The sequence below is a fragment of the Anopheles merus genome, unplaced genomic scaffold, assembly GCF_017562075.2.
Source record: "Anopheles merus strain MAF unplaced genomic scaffold, AmerM5.1 LNR4000075, whole genome shotgun sequence".
Classification (NCBI taxonomy): Eukaryota; Metazoa; Arthropoda; class Insecta; order Diptera; family Culicidae; genus Anopheles; species Anopheles merus.
The window spans coordinates 61,415-81,224 of NW_024427655.1; the positions used below are offsets into that span (position 1 = coordinate 61,415).

At 48.0% G+C, this 19,810-nt stretch overlaps 3 protein-coding genes across 3 annotated transcripts; 2 read left to right on the top strand and 1 right to left on the bottom strand.

Moving 5' to 3' along the window:
• The first annotated feature begins 1,052 nt into the window (after nucleotides 1-1,052).
• Nucleotides 1,053-8,946, top strand: LOC121601350 (protein argonaute-2-like). Its single transcript, XM_041930166.1, is given in 7 exon segments — nucleotides 1,053-1,221; nucleotides 2,640-3,081; nucleotides 3,083-3,754; nucleotides 3,843-3,948; nucleotides 6,259-7,425; nucleotides 7,514-8,265; nucleotides 8,354-8,946. Coding segments are annotated over 7 exon segments (3,261 nt in total). The 5' UTR covers nucleotides 1,053-1,193; the 3' UTR covers nucleotides 8,448-8,946.
• Nucleotides 8,947-10,746: 1,800 nt separating this feature from the next.
• Nucleotides 10,747-13,116, top strand: LOC121601356 (mini-chromosome maintenance complex-binding protein-like). Its single transcript, XM_041930172.1, has 3 exons — nucleotides 10,747-12,179; nucleotides 12,274-12,517; nucleotides 12,595-13,116. Exons 1-3 carry the CDS (start codon nucleotides 10,924-10,926, stop codon nucleotides 12,967-12,969), a joined length of 1,875 nt encoding a protein of 624 aa, XP_041786106.1. The 5' UTR covers nucleotides 10,747-10,923; the 3' UTR covers nucleotides 12,970-13,116.
• Nucleotides 13,117-15,297: 2,181 nt separating this feature from the next.
• Nucleotides 15,298-18,886, bottom strand: LOC121601354 (elongin-C). Its single transcript, XM_041930170.1, has 3 exons — nucleotides 18,690-18,886; nucleotides 18,109-18,389; nucleotides 15,298-16,523 (listed from the first exon to the last, which is right to left on the bottom strand). Exons 2-3 carry the CDS (start codon nucleotides 18,312-18,314, stop codon nucleotides 16,382-16,384), a joined length of 348 nt encoding a protein of 115 aa, XP_041786104.1. The 5' UTR covers nucleotides 18,315-18,389; nucleotides 18,690-18,886; the 3' UTR covers nucleotides 15,298-16,381.
• Between the last annotated feature and the right edge of the window lie 924 nt (nucleotides 18,887-19,810).

The window sequence follows — 19,810 nt, forward strand, 5'->3', positions numbered from 1 at the left end:
TGGCTTCGCGGATGACATCGAAAATAGCGATGGTGTGTGAGCCGTACACCCGACTCAAACGCGAAACAGCAAGAATTGGATTGAGAATCAATGCAACGAAGGCGAAGGTACCTGCTTGCCGGAGACTCCGACCATCTGGAGAGCAGTGTATTAGTTGACGGCGACCATCTCGGGGTAGTAAAGGAGTTTTGCTATCTCGGGACGGTCGCGTTGATCGCCTTCCAGTAAGGTCCATGTATCATGTCCGTAGAGCACAACGGGACCTTATTAGAGTCCGGTAGTGCGTGAGTTTGGTTCACCTGGAGACTTGACCAGATCGCAGCCACGTACGTAGAGTTAGAGTCGTTCGGATTCGTCCGGAGTCGTCTGGAGTCACCCGGAGTCGTTCGGAGTCGGAGTCGTCCTGAGTTGTTCGGAACCACACGGAGTTGGAGTCGTCCGGAGTCGTCTGGAATCGTCCGGAGTCGTCTGGACTCGTCCGGAGTCGTCTGGACTCGTCCGGAGTCGTTCGGAGTCCTCCGGAGTCGTCTGGAGTCAGCAAGAACCGGCTGCAGACGGAGTCATCTGGAGTCGGCAGGGATCGGCTTGTATAGGAAGTGCAGGCGCAAAGTGAAAGACAAAAAAAACACAACGAAAGGAAATGTCTGATCACAAGCACGGCTCCTTTTGACTCTGGATGATTCGAACGACTCCGAACAATTCCGAACGACTCCGAACGACTCTGGACGACTCCGAACAGCTCCAGACGACTCCGAACGATTCTGGACGACTCCGGGCGTCTCCGAACGGCTGCGAACGACTCCGACTTCGGGCGGATCTAGTGGTTCCATTTTGCCGGAGTCGGAATCGGACTAACAATAGTCGGAGTCGGATCAGAGTCGTGGCTGCGCTCTGTACAGCACATCAGCCCTTAACTTAAGTCCAGCTTACTCCAGATCTCAACGGCCACTTCAAACGCCGCCTTTCGCCGAGGCGATGATATATATTTTTGTGCTGTCAAAATGTCACCTTAAATGACCAAACGCCACCATGGTAGAGCTCCCACAGTCGTTTCCTACAGGCAAACAGTTCAGTATTTTCATTGCAAGCAAATAGACGTGCAACTGCGCAGCATTTGTAGTTCTAAAGATACAAATATACAAGTTAAGGATTAATAAGGTGTTTTGTCGGAAAACCAACCAAAACCAGCCGTTATGGGGAAAAAGAAACCGCAGAAGATAGGTAAGTGCCGAGCTTTGGGTGCCTTTTTTCTTTGCCATTATTAAATGTTTCTCGCATCAGTCGAGATTGCATCATCCTTCGTGTTGCACTTACCCCGACTTTTTCCTTACGACTGTCCCAAAAAAGACAATTATTCTATTGCTGCATCCGGCAAGATGCACTCGACGATGTATCGATTTCACATTGCTGGAATTGCGTTTTAGTTGCCCTTGCTACAGCATCAGTGAAAAAGGTACAACAGTGGCAACGTTGCCTTGATGTGTCATTTTTTGCACTTTGCAGGCTGGAGCGATAAGCAAGGGGCTGAGAAAATTTAGTTCCAGCTCATTTTCTGTGCGTTTTTTCAAGTGGCTCGCTGACTTTAAGTACTTATTACTCATCATACCCTTACGCCAGCAGTCGGCAAACCTTGTTGCCCAAAGGAGGCAAAATCTGTAAACATGTTCGTAAAGTTCCATGTAAATAGTCAAATTTATGTAGCCAAATGATGCTCTGCCTTACGCTAACGCCTGAGAGTTCTGTTTATGGTTTCTAGAAGGATCTGGGATTTTCTGGAAGCTTTAATCCCTGCACAGTTTTGCCCGAGCAGTGCTCTTCATAGGTGAGCGGAATAGGGATGTGCTCTCTGGAGCGCTCCCATGACTCCGATCTGACTCCGACAATTGTTAGTCCGATTCCGGAACTGGCAAAATGGGAACCACCAGTTTACTGGAGTCGTAGTCGTCACGGTCTGAGTTGTCAGGAGTGGTCCGGAGTCTGTCGAAGTCGTCTGGAGGCGGAGTCAGAGATGGTCGGAGTCAACTGGTACCATCCAATGTAATGTGCTTGTGATTAGGCCTTCCATTCCGTTGGCAAAAACTCCGAACGACTTCGGGCGACTTCTAACGACTCCGGATGACTTCGAACAACTCTGGACGACTCCGACTCCGATTGACTGCAGAAATGAAATTTACATGGATCGTTTACAAGTAAATTTTGATTCTTTGCGGCTTTCATTTTACCCAAATGCCTATTCGTATGGAGATTCCGAAACCGACCCCGTTTCGCAATCGATCTGATTTCGGAGCTAATTCCGATTCTGGAGCCAATTACGGAGTCGATTCCGCTTCGGAGGCTTATTTCAGAACCAACTCCCGAGCCGAATCCGGAAACTGATACTGGGCCTACTATCCGGATTCGATGCCAGAAAACTTCGGAACTAGTCGGAATCGATTCCGACGAAAACTACATTTTTTCCATCACTACTTCGGACTACGGAACTGAACAATTGATCTCTTTAATCCATTTGTCGTTTTGCTGAAAAAGCGTCCTTATCATTAATATTGCTATTTGAAGCAACCGTACTCATCGTGCGTTGTTTGTCTTTTCACTCTTTGCGTGTCATTATTGAAGAAGATAAAACCATTTTTCCTACATAGTTCTTGGCGCAGTTGGGCAAACGGTGCCAAGGGCACTACAGCAACAACAGCCACCCCAACAACAACAACCACAACCACAACAACAGCAGCAGCCTCAACAACGGCCGCAACAGCAGCCGCAGCCACAGCCTCAACAAAGGCCACAGCAGCAGCAGCAGCAGGGACCTTCACAACAACAGCAGCAACAGGCGCAAAAACAGCATGAACCGCCACAGCAGCAACAGCACCAACCACAGCGCCCACAGCAGCAGCAGCAGCAGCAACAACAGCGCCCACAGCAGCAACAACAGCAACAACAGCGCCCACAGCAGCAGCAACAGCAGCGTCCGCAGCAGCAGCAGCGTCCGCAGCAGCAGCAGCAGCAGCAGCAGCAGCAGCAGCAGCAGCAGCAGCAGCAGCAGCAGCAGCAGCAGCAGCAGCAGCCCACAAAGTACACTGCAGCAGGGACCCCCGCAACAGCAAGGGCATGCACAGAAGCAGCAACAGCCGCAGGGCCCTCCACAGCAGCAGCAGCAGCGTCCGCAGCACCAGCAGCAGCAGCAACAACAGCACCCACAGCAACAGCAACAGCAGCGTCCGCAGCACCAGCAGCAACACAAACCTGCGGCTCCCGCTACTGCCACCGGTGGTGCCGTGCACCGGGACGCTTCCGTTGCGTCGACCAAATCGTCCAGCTCCGGTGACGGCACGCTGCAGACGATCGAGGAGAACCTGGGCGCAATGCGCATAGCGAAGGAGAAGATTCGCCGAACCGATCTGCGACCGGTGCTGGTGCGGCGCGGGGCGCACGGTAAGCGCGGCAAGCCCGTCTCGGTCGAGGCCAACTTTTTCCGCCTGCTGCTGGACAAGCTGAAGGGTACGGCGTACCACTACGACGTCGCGATCGAACCGGAACGGCCGAAAAAGTTCTACCGGCCCGTGTTTGCGCAGTTCTGTCGGGAAAACTATCCGGGCGCCATGCTGGCGTTCGACGGGCAGAAGAACGCGTACACCACGCGCAAGCTGAGCGACAAGAAGGCGAAGGTGGTGTTCCAGCCGGACGACGGTGGCAAGCAGCGCGAGTACACCGTGCAGGTGAAGGAAGCGGCCCAGCTCGATTTGGGCGTGCTGAAAACGTAAGAATACTTTTTGTTAAGATGCTTCCTTTTTTCGTGACACCGAGAGTTTATTGATTCGTTTTGTTTATTGATTTGATGCTTACAGGTATATGAAATCGAATGAGGAGACAATGGCCAAACCGATGAGTGCCATCCAATGTCTGGATGTGGTGCTGCGCAGTGCCTATGAGAATAATCCCAATTTTGTGCGGGTAAGTGTGTGACGTCGAGCCGGTCTCGTAGTACAGTCGTCAACTCGTACGACTTAACAACATGCCCGTCATGGGTTCAAGCCCCAAATGGACCGTGCCGCCATACGTAGGACTGACTATCCTGCTATGGGGGGATCAATAAGTCACTGAAAGCCAAACCCACAAGTAGTGTGGTACTGGCAGGCCTTGACCGGCAACGGTTGTTGAGCCAAAAGAAAAAAAAAGTGTGTGACGTATTTGGTGTGGTAACTACTACCTCAAAGATTCATTAATAGTCGTAACTCTGTAGTCGACTTACAGGGTTTTCGAGGATTATATAGACATGTTCAGCGAGTTGTAGATTCGTTCAGGCATATAATAGACTCTTTCAGCGAGATATAGAATTGTTCGGAAGTAGGCGTAGACATGTTCGGTTATACTGTAGAGCTGTCACTTTCGTACCCCTTGGACTGCAGGGGTCATGGATCACCTTGGATCATTCTCATCAGGAGGTAAACAAACAGTTTTCGAAAAAATAAGCTTTTTTCAACTAATTTATGTATTAAACAGCTTGGGTAATGATTATTAACTACTTTTAGGACTTTTAAGAATGAAAAATTGAACCCTGCGGCACAGTGTGTAAACAAAACAAATGACAGCTCTACAGAATCGCTGAACATGTCTACGCCTACTTCCGAACAATTCTATATCTCGCTGAAAGAGTCTATTATATGCCTGAACGAATCTACAACTCGCTGAACATGTCTATATAATCCTCGAAAACCCTGTATTTCATTATGTATCTTGTAGGGTTTGCATCGAAATTTGTGGTGTTTACACTTGCAAATCTTTACTTTTTTTAACGTTTTTTAACAAAACAAAACTTTGACGCATGCAAAAAAAACTTTGCCCCAAGAGGTTCTGTTGTGGCTCATATTGCCCGAATTGCATGGTTTGTCGGTATGTCCGGTTTGTCCCGTTTTGTATTATTTTTTCATTCTTAGTTTAACAGTAAAATCATAGAGTAATGTAAGAACAATTACATTTAGTGGTAAATTAAAAAAAAAAAAAAGAATTGATGCCCCAACATGCCAATATTGCCCTGAAATCTAGTGATGTACTCTCTGGAGCGCACCCACAACTGACACCGACAATTAAGGGACCCTTCACGATTATAGTCAGTTTTTTTTATGTGGAGTTAAACAGTTGGAGGCTGAAATTATGTCAACTCTCCATACAAAACCACACACAAAAGTAGCCTGTGATTTTCAGTCTAGATTATTTCAGCCTCTAAGCTTGAAATAGATTCGAGTATCTGCTCGAAAAAATGGCAAAACAAGGTCGTGTTTTCTTTAATCCCTAGGTGCATTAATGAGATCAGGTGGTAGAATCTAGAATCAAAGTGTATGTAGACCAGGTGGTTTCATGGCATGTTTTTATAACCAAATTTGAACGTCAATTGGGACAAGCCCACCTGTATATTATACTCATTTGATAGCTGCTTGAAAACTGCTACACAATGCTAAAAGCTGGAATTTCAATCTTCGAACTTAAAACGGAAAGGGGCCCATTGTTAGCACGATTCCGATTCCGGAAAAATGAGAACCACTAGTTCCGGAGTCGTATTCGTCCAGATTCGTCTGGAGTCGTCCAGAGTTGTTCGGAGTCGGATCATCGACTCCGGATGACTCCGACACCCAATAACTCCGGACGACTCCAGACGACTCCAACTCCGAAAGACTCCGGGTGACTCCGGACGACTTCAGACGACTCTGGACGACTCCGGATGACTCCCACTCCCAATAACTCCGGGAGACTCCAGGTGACTCCAATTCTGAAAGACTCTGGGCGACTCCGGACGACTTCGGACGACTCTGAAAGACTCTGGACGACTTCGGACAACTCTGAACGACTCTGGACGACTTCGGACAACTCTGAACGACTCTGGACGACTCTGAACGGCTCTGGACGACTCCGGACGACTCCGGATGACTCCGAACGACTCCAACTCCGAAAGACTCCAGGCGACTCCGGACTTCTTCGGACGACTTCGGACGATTCCGAACGACTCCGGACGGCTCTAGAAGATTCCGAACGGCTGCGGATAATGCTGGACGAACCTAACTTCCGGAGTTGGTTTCGAAATTATCGGAGTCGGATCGGAATCGTCACCGGATTTTTGCTATTTTTACCCATCACTACTGCAATTCCTTATACTTAATAAAATTTTGTATTATGTGATGCATAATCCAAAACGGGTCAATTACTGTCAAACTGTCATGTTCTAATAACGATTCTTATTCGCTGTTCTATTCTTCTACCCTTCTCCAGTTCAAGCGCGCCGTGTACGCAGTGCCCCGCCAATCCATCGACATCGGTCGGGGTCACGAGCTGTGGTTCGGGCTGTTCCAGTCGGCGCTGCTCGGTTCGCGCCCATACCTAAACGTGGACGTGTCGCACAAAGCGTTCCCGATGGGTGCGCCGGTGCTGAAGGTGATCGGCGACTTCAACCGCGGCCAGGTGGATCAGGTGAGCGGCTGGGTGCAGCAGGAGCTGCACAGCTTCCTCAAGGGCATGGACGTGGTGTACACGAACCCGACCACCAAGATGGCCAAGCGGATGCGCTGCAACGGGTTGCGCGAACCGGCCAGCCAGCAGATGTTCAAGCTGGAGGATGGGACGCGCCTCTCGGTCGCCGACTATTTTGCCCGCAAGCTCAACTTCCGGCTGCGCTACCCGAACCTGCCGGTGCTGCACGTCGGCAGTACCGTGCGGTCGGTGTACGTGCCGGCCGAGCTGTGCGACATACCCGCGGGCCAGGCGCTGAACAAAAACAACCCGGAGGAGTGTACGCGCGACATCATCCGGTACGCGGCGACGAGCGCACCGGAGCGCAAGCGCAAGATCCTCGACCTGGCGTCCCAGATCCAGTACAACAAGTGCCCGACGCTGCTCGACTTCGGCATCACGGTGAGCAACGAGTTCGAGAAGGTGCCGGCCCGCATCATCGACGCACCGCCGATCGAGTACGCGCGGGGCGAGAAGATTCCCCCGCAGCGGGGCGTGTGGCGCGCGGAGGGCAAGAACTTTATCGTACCGAGCACGGAGCTGAGCAAGCGGCCGCTGCGCTGGCGCATCCTCAACCTGGACTCGTACACGAACGAGGCGACGGTGAAGAAGTTTGGCGAGATGCTGCAGTCGCAGGCAATGCGCTGCAACGTGCAGATGGAACCGTTCGATATGGCGAAAACGTACGTCCTGGTGCGCGATATGCGCAACTGTCTGCGCGACATCGGCACGCTGCTGCAGAACATCAAGCGGGAGGAACCGGCGGTCACGATCGTGGTGCTGCCGAGCCGGGGCGATGCGTACGCGAAGGTCAAGCAGAAGGCGGAGCTGGCGAGCGAACGGATCGGGCTGCTGACGCAGTGCGTGAAGGGCATGACGGTGGCCAAGAAGGGCACCGACATGAGCACGCTCAACAACATCATGCTCAAGGTAAGGGCGTCACATGGGCGGCTGTGAACCTGCATCTAGTCTCACGGAGATTGTTTGCTCTTCTTTATTTCACTGCCTTTCCGCACAGATCAACGCCAAAACGAACGGCACGAACCACTGCATCTCGTCGGTCGCGGTGCCACCGCTCGGACGCGGCAAGGTGATGTACATCGGGGCGGACGTTACGCACCCGCTCAGCGAGAACGAACCGAGCGTGGTGGGCGTGGCGGCACTGTACGATCTGACCGGCTTCCGGTACAACTGCAGCGTGCGGCTGCAGGGCGCCCGGGACGAGATGATCCGCGACCTGGAGAACATCGTGCAGCGGCAGCTGCTGCTGTACAAGCAGTACAACGGCGGGCTGCCCGAGCGCATCATGTACTACCGGGACGGGGTGTCGGACGGGCAGTTTGCGGAAATACTTACGATCGAGCTGCAGGCACTGCACGCGGCGATTGCGCGCGTCGAGCCGGGCTACAAGCCGGCGGTGACGTTCATCGTGGTGCAGAAGCGCCACCACACGCGCTTCTTCCCGCAGCCCGGCTGCCCGACCGAGGGCAAGAACGGTAACGTACCGCCCGGCACGATCGTGGACAGCGAAATCACGACCCCGGATCGGTACGAGTTCTACCTGGTGAGCCATGCGGCCGTGCAGGGCGTCGCCAAGCCGACCAAGTACGTCGTGCTGTACGACGACTCGAACTGCCATCCGGACAGTCTGCAGGCGCTGACGTACAATCTGTGCCACCTGTTTGCGCGCTGCAACCGGGCGGTATCGTACCCGGCCCCGACCTACTACGCCCATCTGGCCGCCTACCGCGGCCGGGTGTACATTAAGGAGTGAGTATTTTTGAAGCAGCAGGCCAGGTGTTTGTGTGTGTAGTTTGACAGAGGGGTTTGACGGTTTTGCTTTACTTTTTTTTTCTAGCCGACGGATCAACATGAACGATCTGGAAAATGCTTACCGGGACATTCAAATCATCGACACGGTCAATAATTCCACTCCCATGTTCTTTGTTTAAATGCAATGTTTTTTTTTATGTGGAAAGAAGGAGGAGGGAATGCGTACGTCCAGACTAGCGACGAAAGAAGTAAAATTGTCTGCATGTTTGAAGAAAAAAGAATGAAGCTTTAAGTGATGTTTTTTGCCCTGTCTCTCTCATGACGGACCAAATTTCTGTTCATGAAGTGTCCTTTTGATTTTTCTTCACTTTTTTCACTACTCTCTAACTTTATGAAGCTTACATTATTACATTTATTACATAAGCTTGCATGTTCAACCCCAATGCGCCCTATTTGTTTGTTTCGTATTGGTGAAATTGCAATGAGAAATGCGATACATGTTACAATTTATATATCCTACAACTAAATGTTTAATTAACCAGCTATAATAACTTTTATAAAACGTATAAAACATTATAAGATCAACGAAAAATATAAAAAAAAAAAACAAAAAAAGATTGATCATTAATAAAACTAGTGTTAAAGGCTTCGCTTCGGCACTGAAGCGTGTCTATCGGACATAGAGATGGTTGCGTTCTTACTCTAAACACATAGACGAGTTTAGCTCCAATCCGAAAAATCCAATCCAACAGATTGTCAACTTGGCTGATGACTGAATTTAAATCGGTACATTGGTCTTTTTAAACCCTGAACACTGATTTCTGCAATGCCGCCTTGCGTGATCGATTCCAATACGAACCGGTGATCTGTAGAGAGAAGAGTTTGAACAAGTGATGTGCTCTCTGGAGCGCACCCACGACGATCCGATCCGACTACCAGTGTTCCAATAGGAATAACTAGTTCGGCCCGGAGCCGTACGGAATTGTCTGGAACCGTCGGGAGTCGCTCGGAGCTGCCCGAAGTCGGCCGGAATCGCCCCGAATCGTCCGGAGTCTGCAGAGTTGACCGCAGTCAATCAGAGCCGTCCGCTGCAATGTGCTTGAGGTCAGGGATTGCATTTCGTTGTGTTTTATGTATTTTTATTTGCGCATACACTTCTAATGCAAACCTTTTCCCAAATGGCCAGCTAATACTCTACAGGTGATTTGAGGCTTGCTAACAAAAAAAAAAAACGTTACGATACCGTACTATGTGTCTAATTAAGAGATAAGATGATACTTTGCGGAACTGTGGCGCTTTTTAACAAGCGCTTGATACTCTCTGGAACCTTGCGACTGGTTAGTCTGATGTGTATGGTTCATTATGGAACTTGAAGGCTTGTTAAGAACATGTACCGAACTTTTGGTGTATGTTCTTTACTTTATGCATGACTTTGGCACCATTAATCGCCTCGCAGTTTGTGCTCTTGTTTGTGGTTTGAGTTATTTCAAGTAGCAATATTAAGTGAAGCAATTTTTAGTTTACTGAAAATTATTTAAAATTCTGCACATAAACAGAACATTTTGTGTTGTTAATATAAAATTAAACGTAAAGAAAAATAATCTAATGCAATACTGCATAAATAAGCTACTTTGGCGCTATTTAGGAGAATCTCCTGGAGAACTTTGATGCTGTTTATCTACTGCAAAAGGTGAATTCAAGCATTATTGAATGTTTAAGAAATGTTGAGAAGGCCAACTCCAGACGACTCCAGGGTGATTCCGGGCGGCTCCAGACGATTCCGAACGATTTCGGATAATGCTGGCACGACCTACCTTCCGGAGTTTGTTCCGAAATTGTCGAAGTCGGATCGATTCACTAGTTCAAATGACAATGTATTACAGAACCAAACTACTCGCATGAACGGTATTTCACGCATGAACGCTACGTTCAACCGACATTTGGAGTGCTTTTGGCCTATTAGACTCTCAACATCGAATATCTGTGATGTACAGCAAATGATAGTACTGGTACAGGGACAATCGTTCTTAAAGAAGTTTTGAACGCTTTCAAAGACTCTAATCATAAATAAAAAGATGCACATCAATTGAACGATTTTGTGAATCTGAGGTACTACATTGTACGAATCAGATGTGGTTCACTCCAATTGAGCAGCTCGTGCTCAGTTGCCCATCACTACTATGCAACCAAACCTACTGGGGACACCTTTAAACAGCGCTTATGCAGCTTCCATGCAGCAAATCAAATCGGGAATGTTTTTTTTTTTTTTTTTCGTTGTTCCAAGCAATCAACACGAGATTTTTTTCCGTGTTGCAATTTGTTTCCATTCCATTTATTTTTATTTCCAAATGATAAATACCCATAAACTACCGATATTGTGCAATTTGCTATCGTCTCTGCTTGGGGAACGATTCGCAAATTGCTGTCATTGTTTATATATACATCTTGGGCTTCTCTAGGCGCAGCCGAATACATAAACTACAGAAACCTCGCAATTGACGATGACAGCGAAATTTGGCGCAAATTACTGCTGTTGGTTTTTGGGAGGTTGGGCGTAAAGCACACAACAAGCAACACAGTTTCAATTCGTATCTTTTGGTTTAGTTAGTGCATAAACAAGCAAACTAGCAACAACAAAAATCCACCTCCCCACGCATGATGGAAACGGTGCGTGAAATCGCAGCATGGACGCCGGAGTACTTGATCGCGAACGAGCCAGCCTGCCTGGAGCAGCTGTCGACCGACGAGGCGCTCTGGTCCACGATACCCCTGCTCAACTGTACCGAGCTGGCCCACCTGCCGGACGGGTGCTTGGTGCGGTTCCGCGGCATGCTGCAGGACATGCAGGACCCGGAGTGCTACCTGGAGCGGTACGCCGTGCGCAGCAAGTCGGACGGTACGGTCGTGCGGCAGCAGAATGGCAAGTATCGCGACCTGCTGGTGTTTAACGCGGCGACCGAAACGGTCGACACGGGCAGCACCGACGAAGGCAGCACGTTCGGCGAGCGGCGGTCACTGTTCGTCGTTACCGTGCCGGGCCAGAACCCGTGGGCGGCAGGGTACGAGAAGGAGCAGGAGGCGGCTGGAGTACGCCCCACTGGCTGGAAGCAGGGTGAGCAAATGCCCAGCACGACCGCCAAACGCTCCCACGAGGACGACACGGAGATGGAGGTGGATGGAACGACGACGACGACTACTACAACGAACACTGTACCGGGCGAGTGTAATGGAAACAAAAAGAGAACAGCAAGCGATGGTGGTGATGGTACCGCACCGGCCGCTTCTTCCAACGGGACGGCCGTACTGTCCGCCGACTATCTGCTCAACTCGCCCATCGCTAACCGCCCCGGCAAGGCGTGCCTGGTGAAGCTGTACAGCAACTACGACGACTGGGCGCTCAACACCGTCCTCGAGGTGGCCGGCTTCCTGTCCGTCGATCCGGCCCTGGACGGTACCGGGGACAGCACGGGCATGGACGAGTTCGTGGACGACGTGACGGAGCATCAGGCAACGCATCCACCGCCGTCGTTGATACCGCGCCTGCACGCCGTCAGTGTGCGGAAGCTGCCCCACACGAATCCGCTGCTACTGCGGGGACCGCCGAGCAGTGACGCCTGCCCGGATGCGCTCGCCGAAACGACGTACAAGGACCTGCACAACCTGCTCACCCAGTGCCTGTTCGGGGACGGCGTCGCGGCCGACTACCTGCTCTGCCATCTCGTCTCGTCCGTGTACATCCGGGACGAGGTAGAGTGTAGGGGACAGTTTTGCCTGAACCTCAGCAACATCCCGGCGGAAGTGCTGCCCGGCTACACGCGCTCGCTGTACGAGCTGCTCGAGCTGCTGCTTCCCGCCAGCCACTATCTGCCGATGACGCTCGACAACATGAACACGCTACAGTTTGCGCCCAAGTAGGAAGCTTTTGTCTCTTTTTTACTTATTGCAAACAGGAAAGGGAGACTTTAATGCATCTTTTGTTTGTAAATTTTTCAACTGCAATTTCAGAAAAGACTACAAAACGAACAAGCTCACCAGCGGCATCTTGCAGCTGGCGCCCCACACCCATCTGGTGCTGGACGAGACGCGGCTGGAGGCGGGCAAACTGGAATCCGGTGGCGTCGAGGCGGTCAAGCACGTGGCGCACCTAATCAAGGCCCAGCGGCTCAAGTACGACTTTCAGTTCTATCAGCTCGATTTCAACACCGACGTACCGGTGCTGGTGCTAAGCGAGGGGAAAAGCATGCTGCCGGTAAGGGTCCGAGATTCGACTCAATTTCAATTTACACAACCTAACCGACTTTTCAACCTGCCCTCCCCCCGCAACAGAACAACTGCTACCTGCCGATCGTACCGGACCTGGACGCGATCAAGCTGATCGACGAAACGATCAAAGCCGGCCGGCACTACGCCGCCCCGAAGCTGGACGGTATGCGCCGCTTCCTCACCGGGGCCCGGGTGCGCCCGTTCGATATGAAAACGCTCGACCCGACCGTCGTGCAGGACGATTTCGTGCGGATGCGCACCGAGAACAGTGCGGTCACGATGGACGATCTGCACGCGCTGTTCGTGCTAGCGCGCCTGCTCGGCCTGAGCCGCGGGCGGACCGCGCTGCACCGGGACGACTGGGAGCGGGCGAAGGCGCTGGAGGGCGAGCGGCGCAACCGGATGGAGCTGTTTAGCAAGCGCAAAAGTGAACCGTGACTCATTGGACCGGGGAGGAGTGGATGGGTGCCTTAACTTATTGCTTGTTTGTGTACGGGCGCGCGTACGCTCTTTGGTTTTGTGTCTCGTCAATTAGTTTTAAAATATTTTTTTGTAAAAAAATGGCATTTTTCTTGCAAAAGGAAAGAAACATGTGTTTTTTTTTGTTGTTGTTGTTGTTGTTGGTTTTCGAACGACCTTTGGAGAAAAATGCTGTTGAATTTGGGATGGGGAAAAGCATCTAAGGTTGTGCGCTACGAACACAAGCAACACTCAACAAGGTCCCAAGTCGTCCCATTTCCGAGAAATTGTATTCGGGCTAGTACATGTGCTAGTCGCGAAAGATTTAGACTGTATTTAGACTAAAAAACATACTTAAATAATGAATTAAAGCGCTTCGTTCATGATGAAAAAAATAATGGTCAGTAGGTCATTACAAGGCAATGCATTCAAATCATTATTTCAATGTTTTTTTTTTATAGTATAAATAGTTGGGGAAATTTCCTTTCTTTTGGGGGTACGATTAGCCATATTTTGATTAATATTTAATGAAGTATAACAACAAAACAGAAACTGAACATTTCACGTTCATTTTCAGTTGATATGTAAACCTGGGCTTACAGGGTTTTCCAGGCCATTTTAGAATGTGCTCATAATTATTCACAGCATTCAAGATGTTTTTCAACAGCTATCAAATGATGTATTTGCTTCAAAATGAAATTTCAGTTTCAACACATGATTTTCAATACATAACAGGTTGGCTGATAAGTCCCCGGTCTAACAAAGGAAAACACATTTTTTTGTCAAAATTCGTTTTTTATTATTCAACATAGTTCCCTTCAAGAGCGATACAACGATTATAACGACCTTCCAATTTTTTGATACCGTTTTGGTAGTACTCCTCCGGTTTTGCCTCAAAATAGGCCTCAGTTTCGGCGACCACCTCTTCATTGCAGCCAAATTTTTTCCCTGCGAGCATCCTTTTGAGGTCTGAGAACAAGAAAAAGTCGCTGGGGGCCAGATCTGGAGAATACGGTGGGTGGGGAAGCAATTCGAAGCCCAATTCATGAATTTTTGCCATCGTTCCCAATGACTTGTGGCACGGTGCGTTGTCTTGGTGGAACAACACTTTTTTCTTCTTCATATGGGGCCGTTTTGCCGCGATTTCGACCTTCAAACGCTCCAATAACGCCATATAATAGTCACTGTTCGTGGTTTTTCCCTTCTCAAGATAATCGATAAAAATTATTCCATGCGCATCCCAAAAAACAGAGGCCATTACTTTGCCAGCGGACTTTTGAGTCTTTCCACGCTTCGGAGCCGGTTCACCGGTCGCTGTCCACTGAGCCGACTGTCGAATGGACTCAGGAGTGTAGTGATGGAGCAATGTTTCACCCATTGTCACATATCGACGCAAAAACTCGGGTGTATTATGAGTTAACAGCTGCAAACACTGCTCAGAATCATCAACACGTTGGTGTTTTTGGTCAAATGTGAGCTCGCGCGGCACCCATTTTGCACACAGCTTCCGCATATCCAAATATTGATGAATGATATGACCAACACGTTCCTTTGATATCTTTAAGGCCTCTGCTATCTCGATCAACTTCATTTTACGGTCATTCAAAATCATTTTGTGGATTTTTTTGATGTTTTCTTCGGTAACCACCTCTTTCGGGCGTCCACTGCGTTCACCGTCCTCCGTGGTCATTTCACCACGCTTGAATTTTGCATACCAATCAATTATTGTTGATTTCCCTGGGGCAGAGTCCGGAAACTCATTATCAAGCCAAGTTTTTGCTTCCACTGTATTTTTTCCCTTCAGAAAACAGTATTTTATCAAAACACGAAATTCCTTTTTTTCCATTTTTTTTTCACAATAACAAAAGTTGCTTGACAAAAGACGCTCTGTCTCACAAACTAATTGACATACAGACGTCAAATTTTGATACGAATCATTTGAAGGTTGGTACTAGGTATATAAAAATAATATGCATTTAATACTAGCGGCGCCATCTATGTGTCAGACCGGGGACTTATCAGCCAACCTGTTAACAAGGAACTGTCAAACTCAATCCAGCTTGGGTCGTGTTGAAAATCATGCTGACAAAATTAAAAATCATTTTGATGGAAATGAAATGTCAGCTGGATGACTGGAACAACAGTTGGCATAAATAATAATATGTTATTTATGCGTTATAACAATGTTTACTTTCGAAAGTGACTTGGAAACCCCTGTAAGGCTCATTACATTAGCATATTAGTCCGTATATTAGCAACAACTTAATTTCAACTATTTTGATAACATTTAATCTTCCAATGCAAATCTTTCCTTTTATCAAATTTCTTCGACAAACTCATTTTTATTCTTATTACTCGTATAAATCGTTATTATGGTATAGAGCAGAGAAATTAACATAATACAAAAGAAACGGAAAACGAAAAATGCCAGCTGATAATTTTATACACGCTCACACACACACACATATAGGAGTGGGAAAACTGTAATTTGCACCTTCTTCTTGTTGGCTCTCACACTATGCTGCCTCGTCAGTTGCTGCTGACTATTGCTCGAACCAATACAACAACCCGATGATCAACAGCTTCAGCCACCTCCCGTTTTGTTAAGGCGTCTATCCAGGTGTGTTTTAGGCTACCGAATATTCTATATTTATCCTTGTCCCTTTCACAACACAAAAAAAAAACTTTCTGCTTCGAGTATTTCAGAAGAATGAGCCGGAAATGGAAGGAGCGGCTTTTTCCGAGTCAAAGGGGAAGATTAAATTGCAGTAAATTCAGATTCCGTATTCTGTTGGCTAATAGTTAGCTTTAAGTTAAGATTTGTTTTTTTTATACGAACGCAGTTTCAACATCAATTACGCGGCATATTAACACACATGCAAAGGAGCCTTTATAGGGTTTTCCAGGAGTTTTCATAGCTGTGGGACACTTTATAGACTCTTTCCTACATGAAATCAACTTAATGTAATGGGAATCGGACTCTGTAGCACCCTTGTTGGACACATCCAATAGGAATTTGCTAGGAGCCTGTCCAAAAAGGGTGCCATAGAGTTCATTTTCTATAAAGTTCACTTCGCATCAGAAAGAATCAGAGTCCTACAACTATAAGAAACCCTGTACTGTAGTAGAGAGAGAGAGTTATATAGGGAAAGGATTACAATTCTATTTGGATGTTTGTCATTAATATGTATATTTATGGTTTTGTTTTATCAGCTCAATCAAAGTAAGGGAGGGGAGGGGAGGGGAGGGTCCTAGGTTTATACAAAAAAAAATTAACACAAAAAAGGAAACGGAAACCCAAAACAGCATATGGTGATGGAAACCCCGAAAAAAAAAAACATAAACCAGAGAGTTTATCACACCCACAGAGCGGGTCGCGCGCGTGGTCCCCCTAGCAGTCGAGGAAGTTGGCGGCCATCAGGAGCTCGAGCGCAATCTCCGGTGCGATCGGGAACTCGGGTATTTCCGTCGAGCTGTTTGTGTAGCGCACCTTGTACGTGAAGTACATGCAGACCTTCTCGAGCACGTGTGAGCTACAGGGATAGAGGGAGAGAAAAGGTTGAAAAAAAATGTTAGTACTTTTTTTTTAATTTGCTCTTTTCCTATTGCATTGCAGCAAATGTTCGGGGTTCAATGAAATGGGTGCCTTTTTTCCTCAGCTTTTCAATCCAAACTCAAAACGATATCATTCCAAGCAGTTTCGATTTTACGATAAACCCCAATGCTCTCGCTATAGAGCCAAATTCAGCCCTTTTTACAGATGCTAGGATCCCGCCGGGAATCGATCACTTTCTGGTCTTGTACAACTCATTAGTCGATAGACCTGCTAGATCTTTTGAGTCAGTATAGCAACCGTGATCGATTTCAGACTTTGCTAGGCATCTCGTTAGATTATTTCGCGGTGACTAGTCTGATGCAATCATAGTAGACAAGTACCAACGACTTGGGAGGGTTGAGATTAGTGTTGGGCTTCGTGAATCTATCGTTGTGATTCATTCATATGAATCTTCAGGGTTGAGTGATTCGAATCTCGAATCGACTCTTCAAAGATTCATGAATCTCAAAAAACTGATGAATCTTTAAGGATTAATGAATCCCAAAAGATCCATGAATCTTCAAGGGTTCATGAATCTCGAAAGATCTCGAAAGATTCATGAATCCATTTAAATTCACATATCAACAGGGATTCATGAATCTTTAGAGAAGTATGATATTCAAAATATTGAATTTGCGCGATCCCACCTAACATGCCCATCGTGGGTTCAAGTCTTGTATGGACCGTCTCCCCGTAGCAAAACTAACTATACGGGTGCGTGGTATGTCTCAAGAAGTGTCGAAAACAAGCATAGGCTGGCATGACCACGTAGGTTGTTACGCCAAGAAGAAGAACAATAAGAAGCTCAAGCTCGATGAATCTTTGGAGATTTATGAATCCCTTGAATCTTTCGAGATTCATGAATCTTACCAATCGAGATTCACATTCATTGAATCAATTCAAAAATTCATTTAAATTCATGAATCTGAATCAGATTTACTCAGCACTAGTTGAGATGGGGATGTTTTTGCCTTATAAATTGATTTAAGGACACGATTCTAGTTGTGTAGATCGTGTACTAACAACAACACTACAATGACGAAATTCAATGAAGAGACTGTGCGCCTATCAGCATGCCTTTACACACCGTTCACTGAGTCATGCTTTGACTCAGCAGTGCTGTGGCGTGTGTTACATGCTGCCTTTGTCGCCCTTCGCTTTGATAACAAACTTTTTGCTTCTCCTTCCATCCCTTATATTATCGAGATAGTGAAGGTTGTTGCAAGACGCGAAGGTGATTATAATCTCCTCCCAATGTCTAGTGCTGTTCTTCGCGGAGGGCTCAACACGTTTCTTCCAATCGTTCCCCATGGCGCCAGCCGACACGACACGACTGTGGCGAAGGGTTCAAAGGTTGCTCGCTGTGCGCGTCATTTTACCGAGCACGCTTTATCAGCGAAAATCCTCACACGTTGTTTTAAGGCTTTCCACGCTCGGGGAAAGAGGAGGGAAGAGGGGAAGGTCGCACTAAAAATTACATAACAGAAGTAATTAGAAGCTTGGGGGAGAAATGGGACGCTTACGGTATTTCTCTAAAGTTGACCTCGTTCGCTTCATTCTCGGCAAACTGGCCCGGGCCGGAAAGCATCGCCTTGATCGTGCCGGAGGTAAGGGCGTGCTCGCGCTTCACGATGAACTCGTGCCCGTCGGACGAGATCAGCTTCACGTACATCGCGTCCGGTCCTTCGCATCCGCCATAGATCCGCTCGGTTCCGGTGCGCTCCTCCATGTTGTTGGTGTTTTGGCGCGGTGTGTGGGTGCCGAACTTGCTGATATCGCACGGAAGGAGGGCCAAGGGGTGCGGCTGTGGAGGGGAAAATGGAAAGACAGAAAATAAAAGTTTGGACAACATCAACAACATCCTCGAAACAACATCCTCGAAACATCACACGCAAAGGATATGAACACCGGATGATGACTATACAGTTTTGTACAGTGCGTTTGTGTGTGTATGTGTCTGTGTGCGCGTATTGTTCTGTATGCTGCACCGCTCTACCAGACGACAGCGGTGTCTGATGCCATCCCCATATCCGAAAGGGCAACAAACTATCTCGCTGCTGCTTTTCATCATACAGTGCAGTTTACAGGAAAATCTTCTACTCACCTGTTACAATACAGCGGAAGCGGCAATCGGGAAGCAGCAAGGCGAAACACTAAATGACCCCTAAGACGTCCCGCAAACAATGCACGGACGGGAGGGCTGGAGTTTAATAAGCACCCGTTTCGATTTGCACACACAGGTAAATGCAGGCACAGGAAAAATGAACCGGAATCAACATACGGTAACGAGAATGTGTGGGGGATGAGAAGGGGAGAAGCACTGCGGCGACGGGGGCCCATCGAGCTGTCAAAGTGTTGTTTTGGTTTGACGTCCGTTGAAGTGACAGTGTGCCGAGCGGCAGAGTGACCAGAACGTACGATACATTTCACGACCTGACCCGGAATCGAGTACGGTCGAAATCGATTCCGACATGTGGTTGCAGCGGGTGCGTAAAGTATTCAACCCACTACACGAACGGGTGGCTTATGCTTTCTTGCATCTACCAGAATCGTTGCACCTACTACACCTACTTGCACTTTTCGGGTCGCTTAAGCAATTGCTTGATGACTCCGATCCGGTGGATTCGGGTTGAACCGGCCTTGATTACTCCTTATGAAGTTATTGAAATCACTAGCGACTAGAACAAGAAGTTTAACGGGGACAACTAACCCGGCGCTTTAGCACCAATCGAATTTGATAACCAACAAATCGAACATGTCAAATCCCATACAGTTTTCATGTTCGATGTCGTATGCGATTGGTGCTAGAGCGCCACCTAAGGGCCGTGACAACATTTTTTCGCATGCGATTTTATCGGACGGTCTGTCAATTTTTTTTATGGGATTTGACAGATAACGCTGGACCTGCAATTTCGTCGTCGTGGAGTCTCGCCACAACTCAGAAGCAAACAGCTCAATCCTTCGTTGGCATATAATCCCTAGTACAAATTTCTTCAGTTTAAATTTTCACAACCTACCGAAAACTACCGAAAAACTGATCCTCCTACCGAAAACTACCGATAAAATTTTGCTGCTGCTACCAAAAACCGCCAAAATAATCTGGCCACACTGGTCGAACCAAGGTCGCTCGCACAGTGGGTGTTTGGTTTGAATTAAAAATCGATTTTCCATACAAATAGGATTTTCTTAACAATTGTAGAGCTTTTAATAATTGCGTTCATAGCA

Bases quoted from the DNA above. Each gene is read 5' to 3' on its own strand.
- LOC121601356 (XM_041930172.1), top strand. From the start codon at position 10,924: ATGATGGAAACGGTGCGTGAAATCGCAGCATGGACGCCGGAGTACTTG. The intron at 12,180-12,273 runs GTAGGAAGCTTT...CTGCAATTTCAG, and splicing joins ACGCTACAGTTTGCGCCCAA to AAAAGACTACAAAACGAACA. The intron at 12,518-12,594 runs GTAAGGGTCCGA...CCCCCGCAACAG, and splicing joins AGGGGAAAAGCATGCTGCCG to AACAACTGCTACCTGCCGAT.
- LOC121601354 (XM_041930170.1), bottom strand. From the start codon at position 18,314: ATGGAGGAGCGCACCGGAACCGAGCGGATCTATGGCGGATGCGAAGGA. The intron at 16,524-18,108 runs GTAAGCGTCCCA...CTATCCCTGTAG, and splicing joins GTCAACTTTAGAGAAATACC to CTCACACGTGCTCGAGAAGG.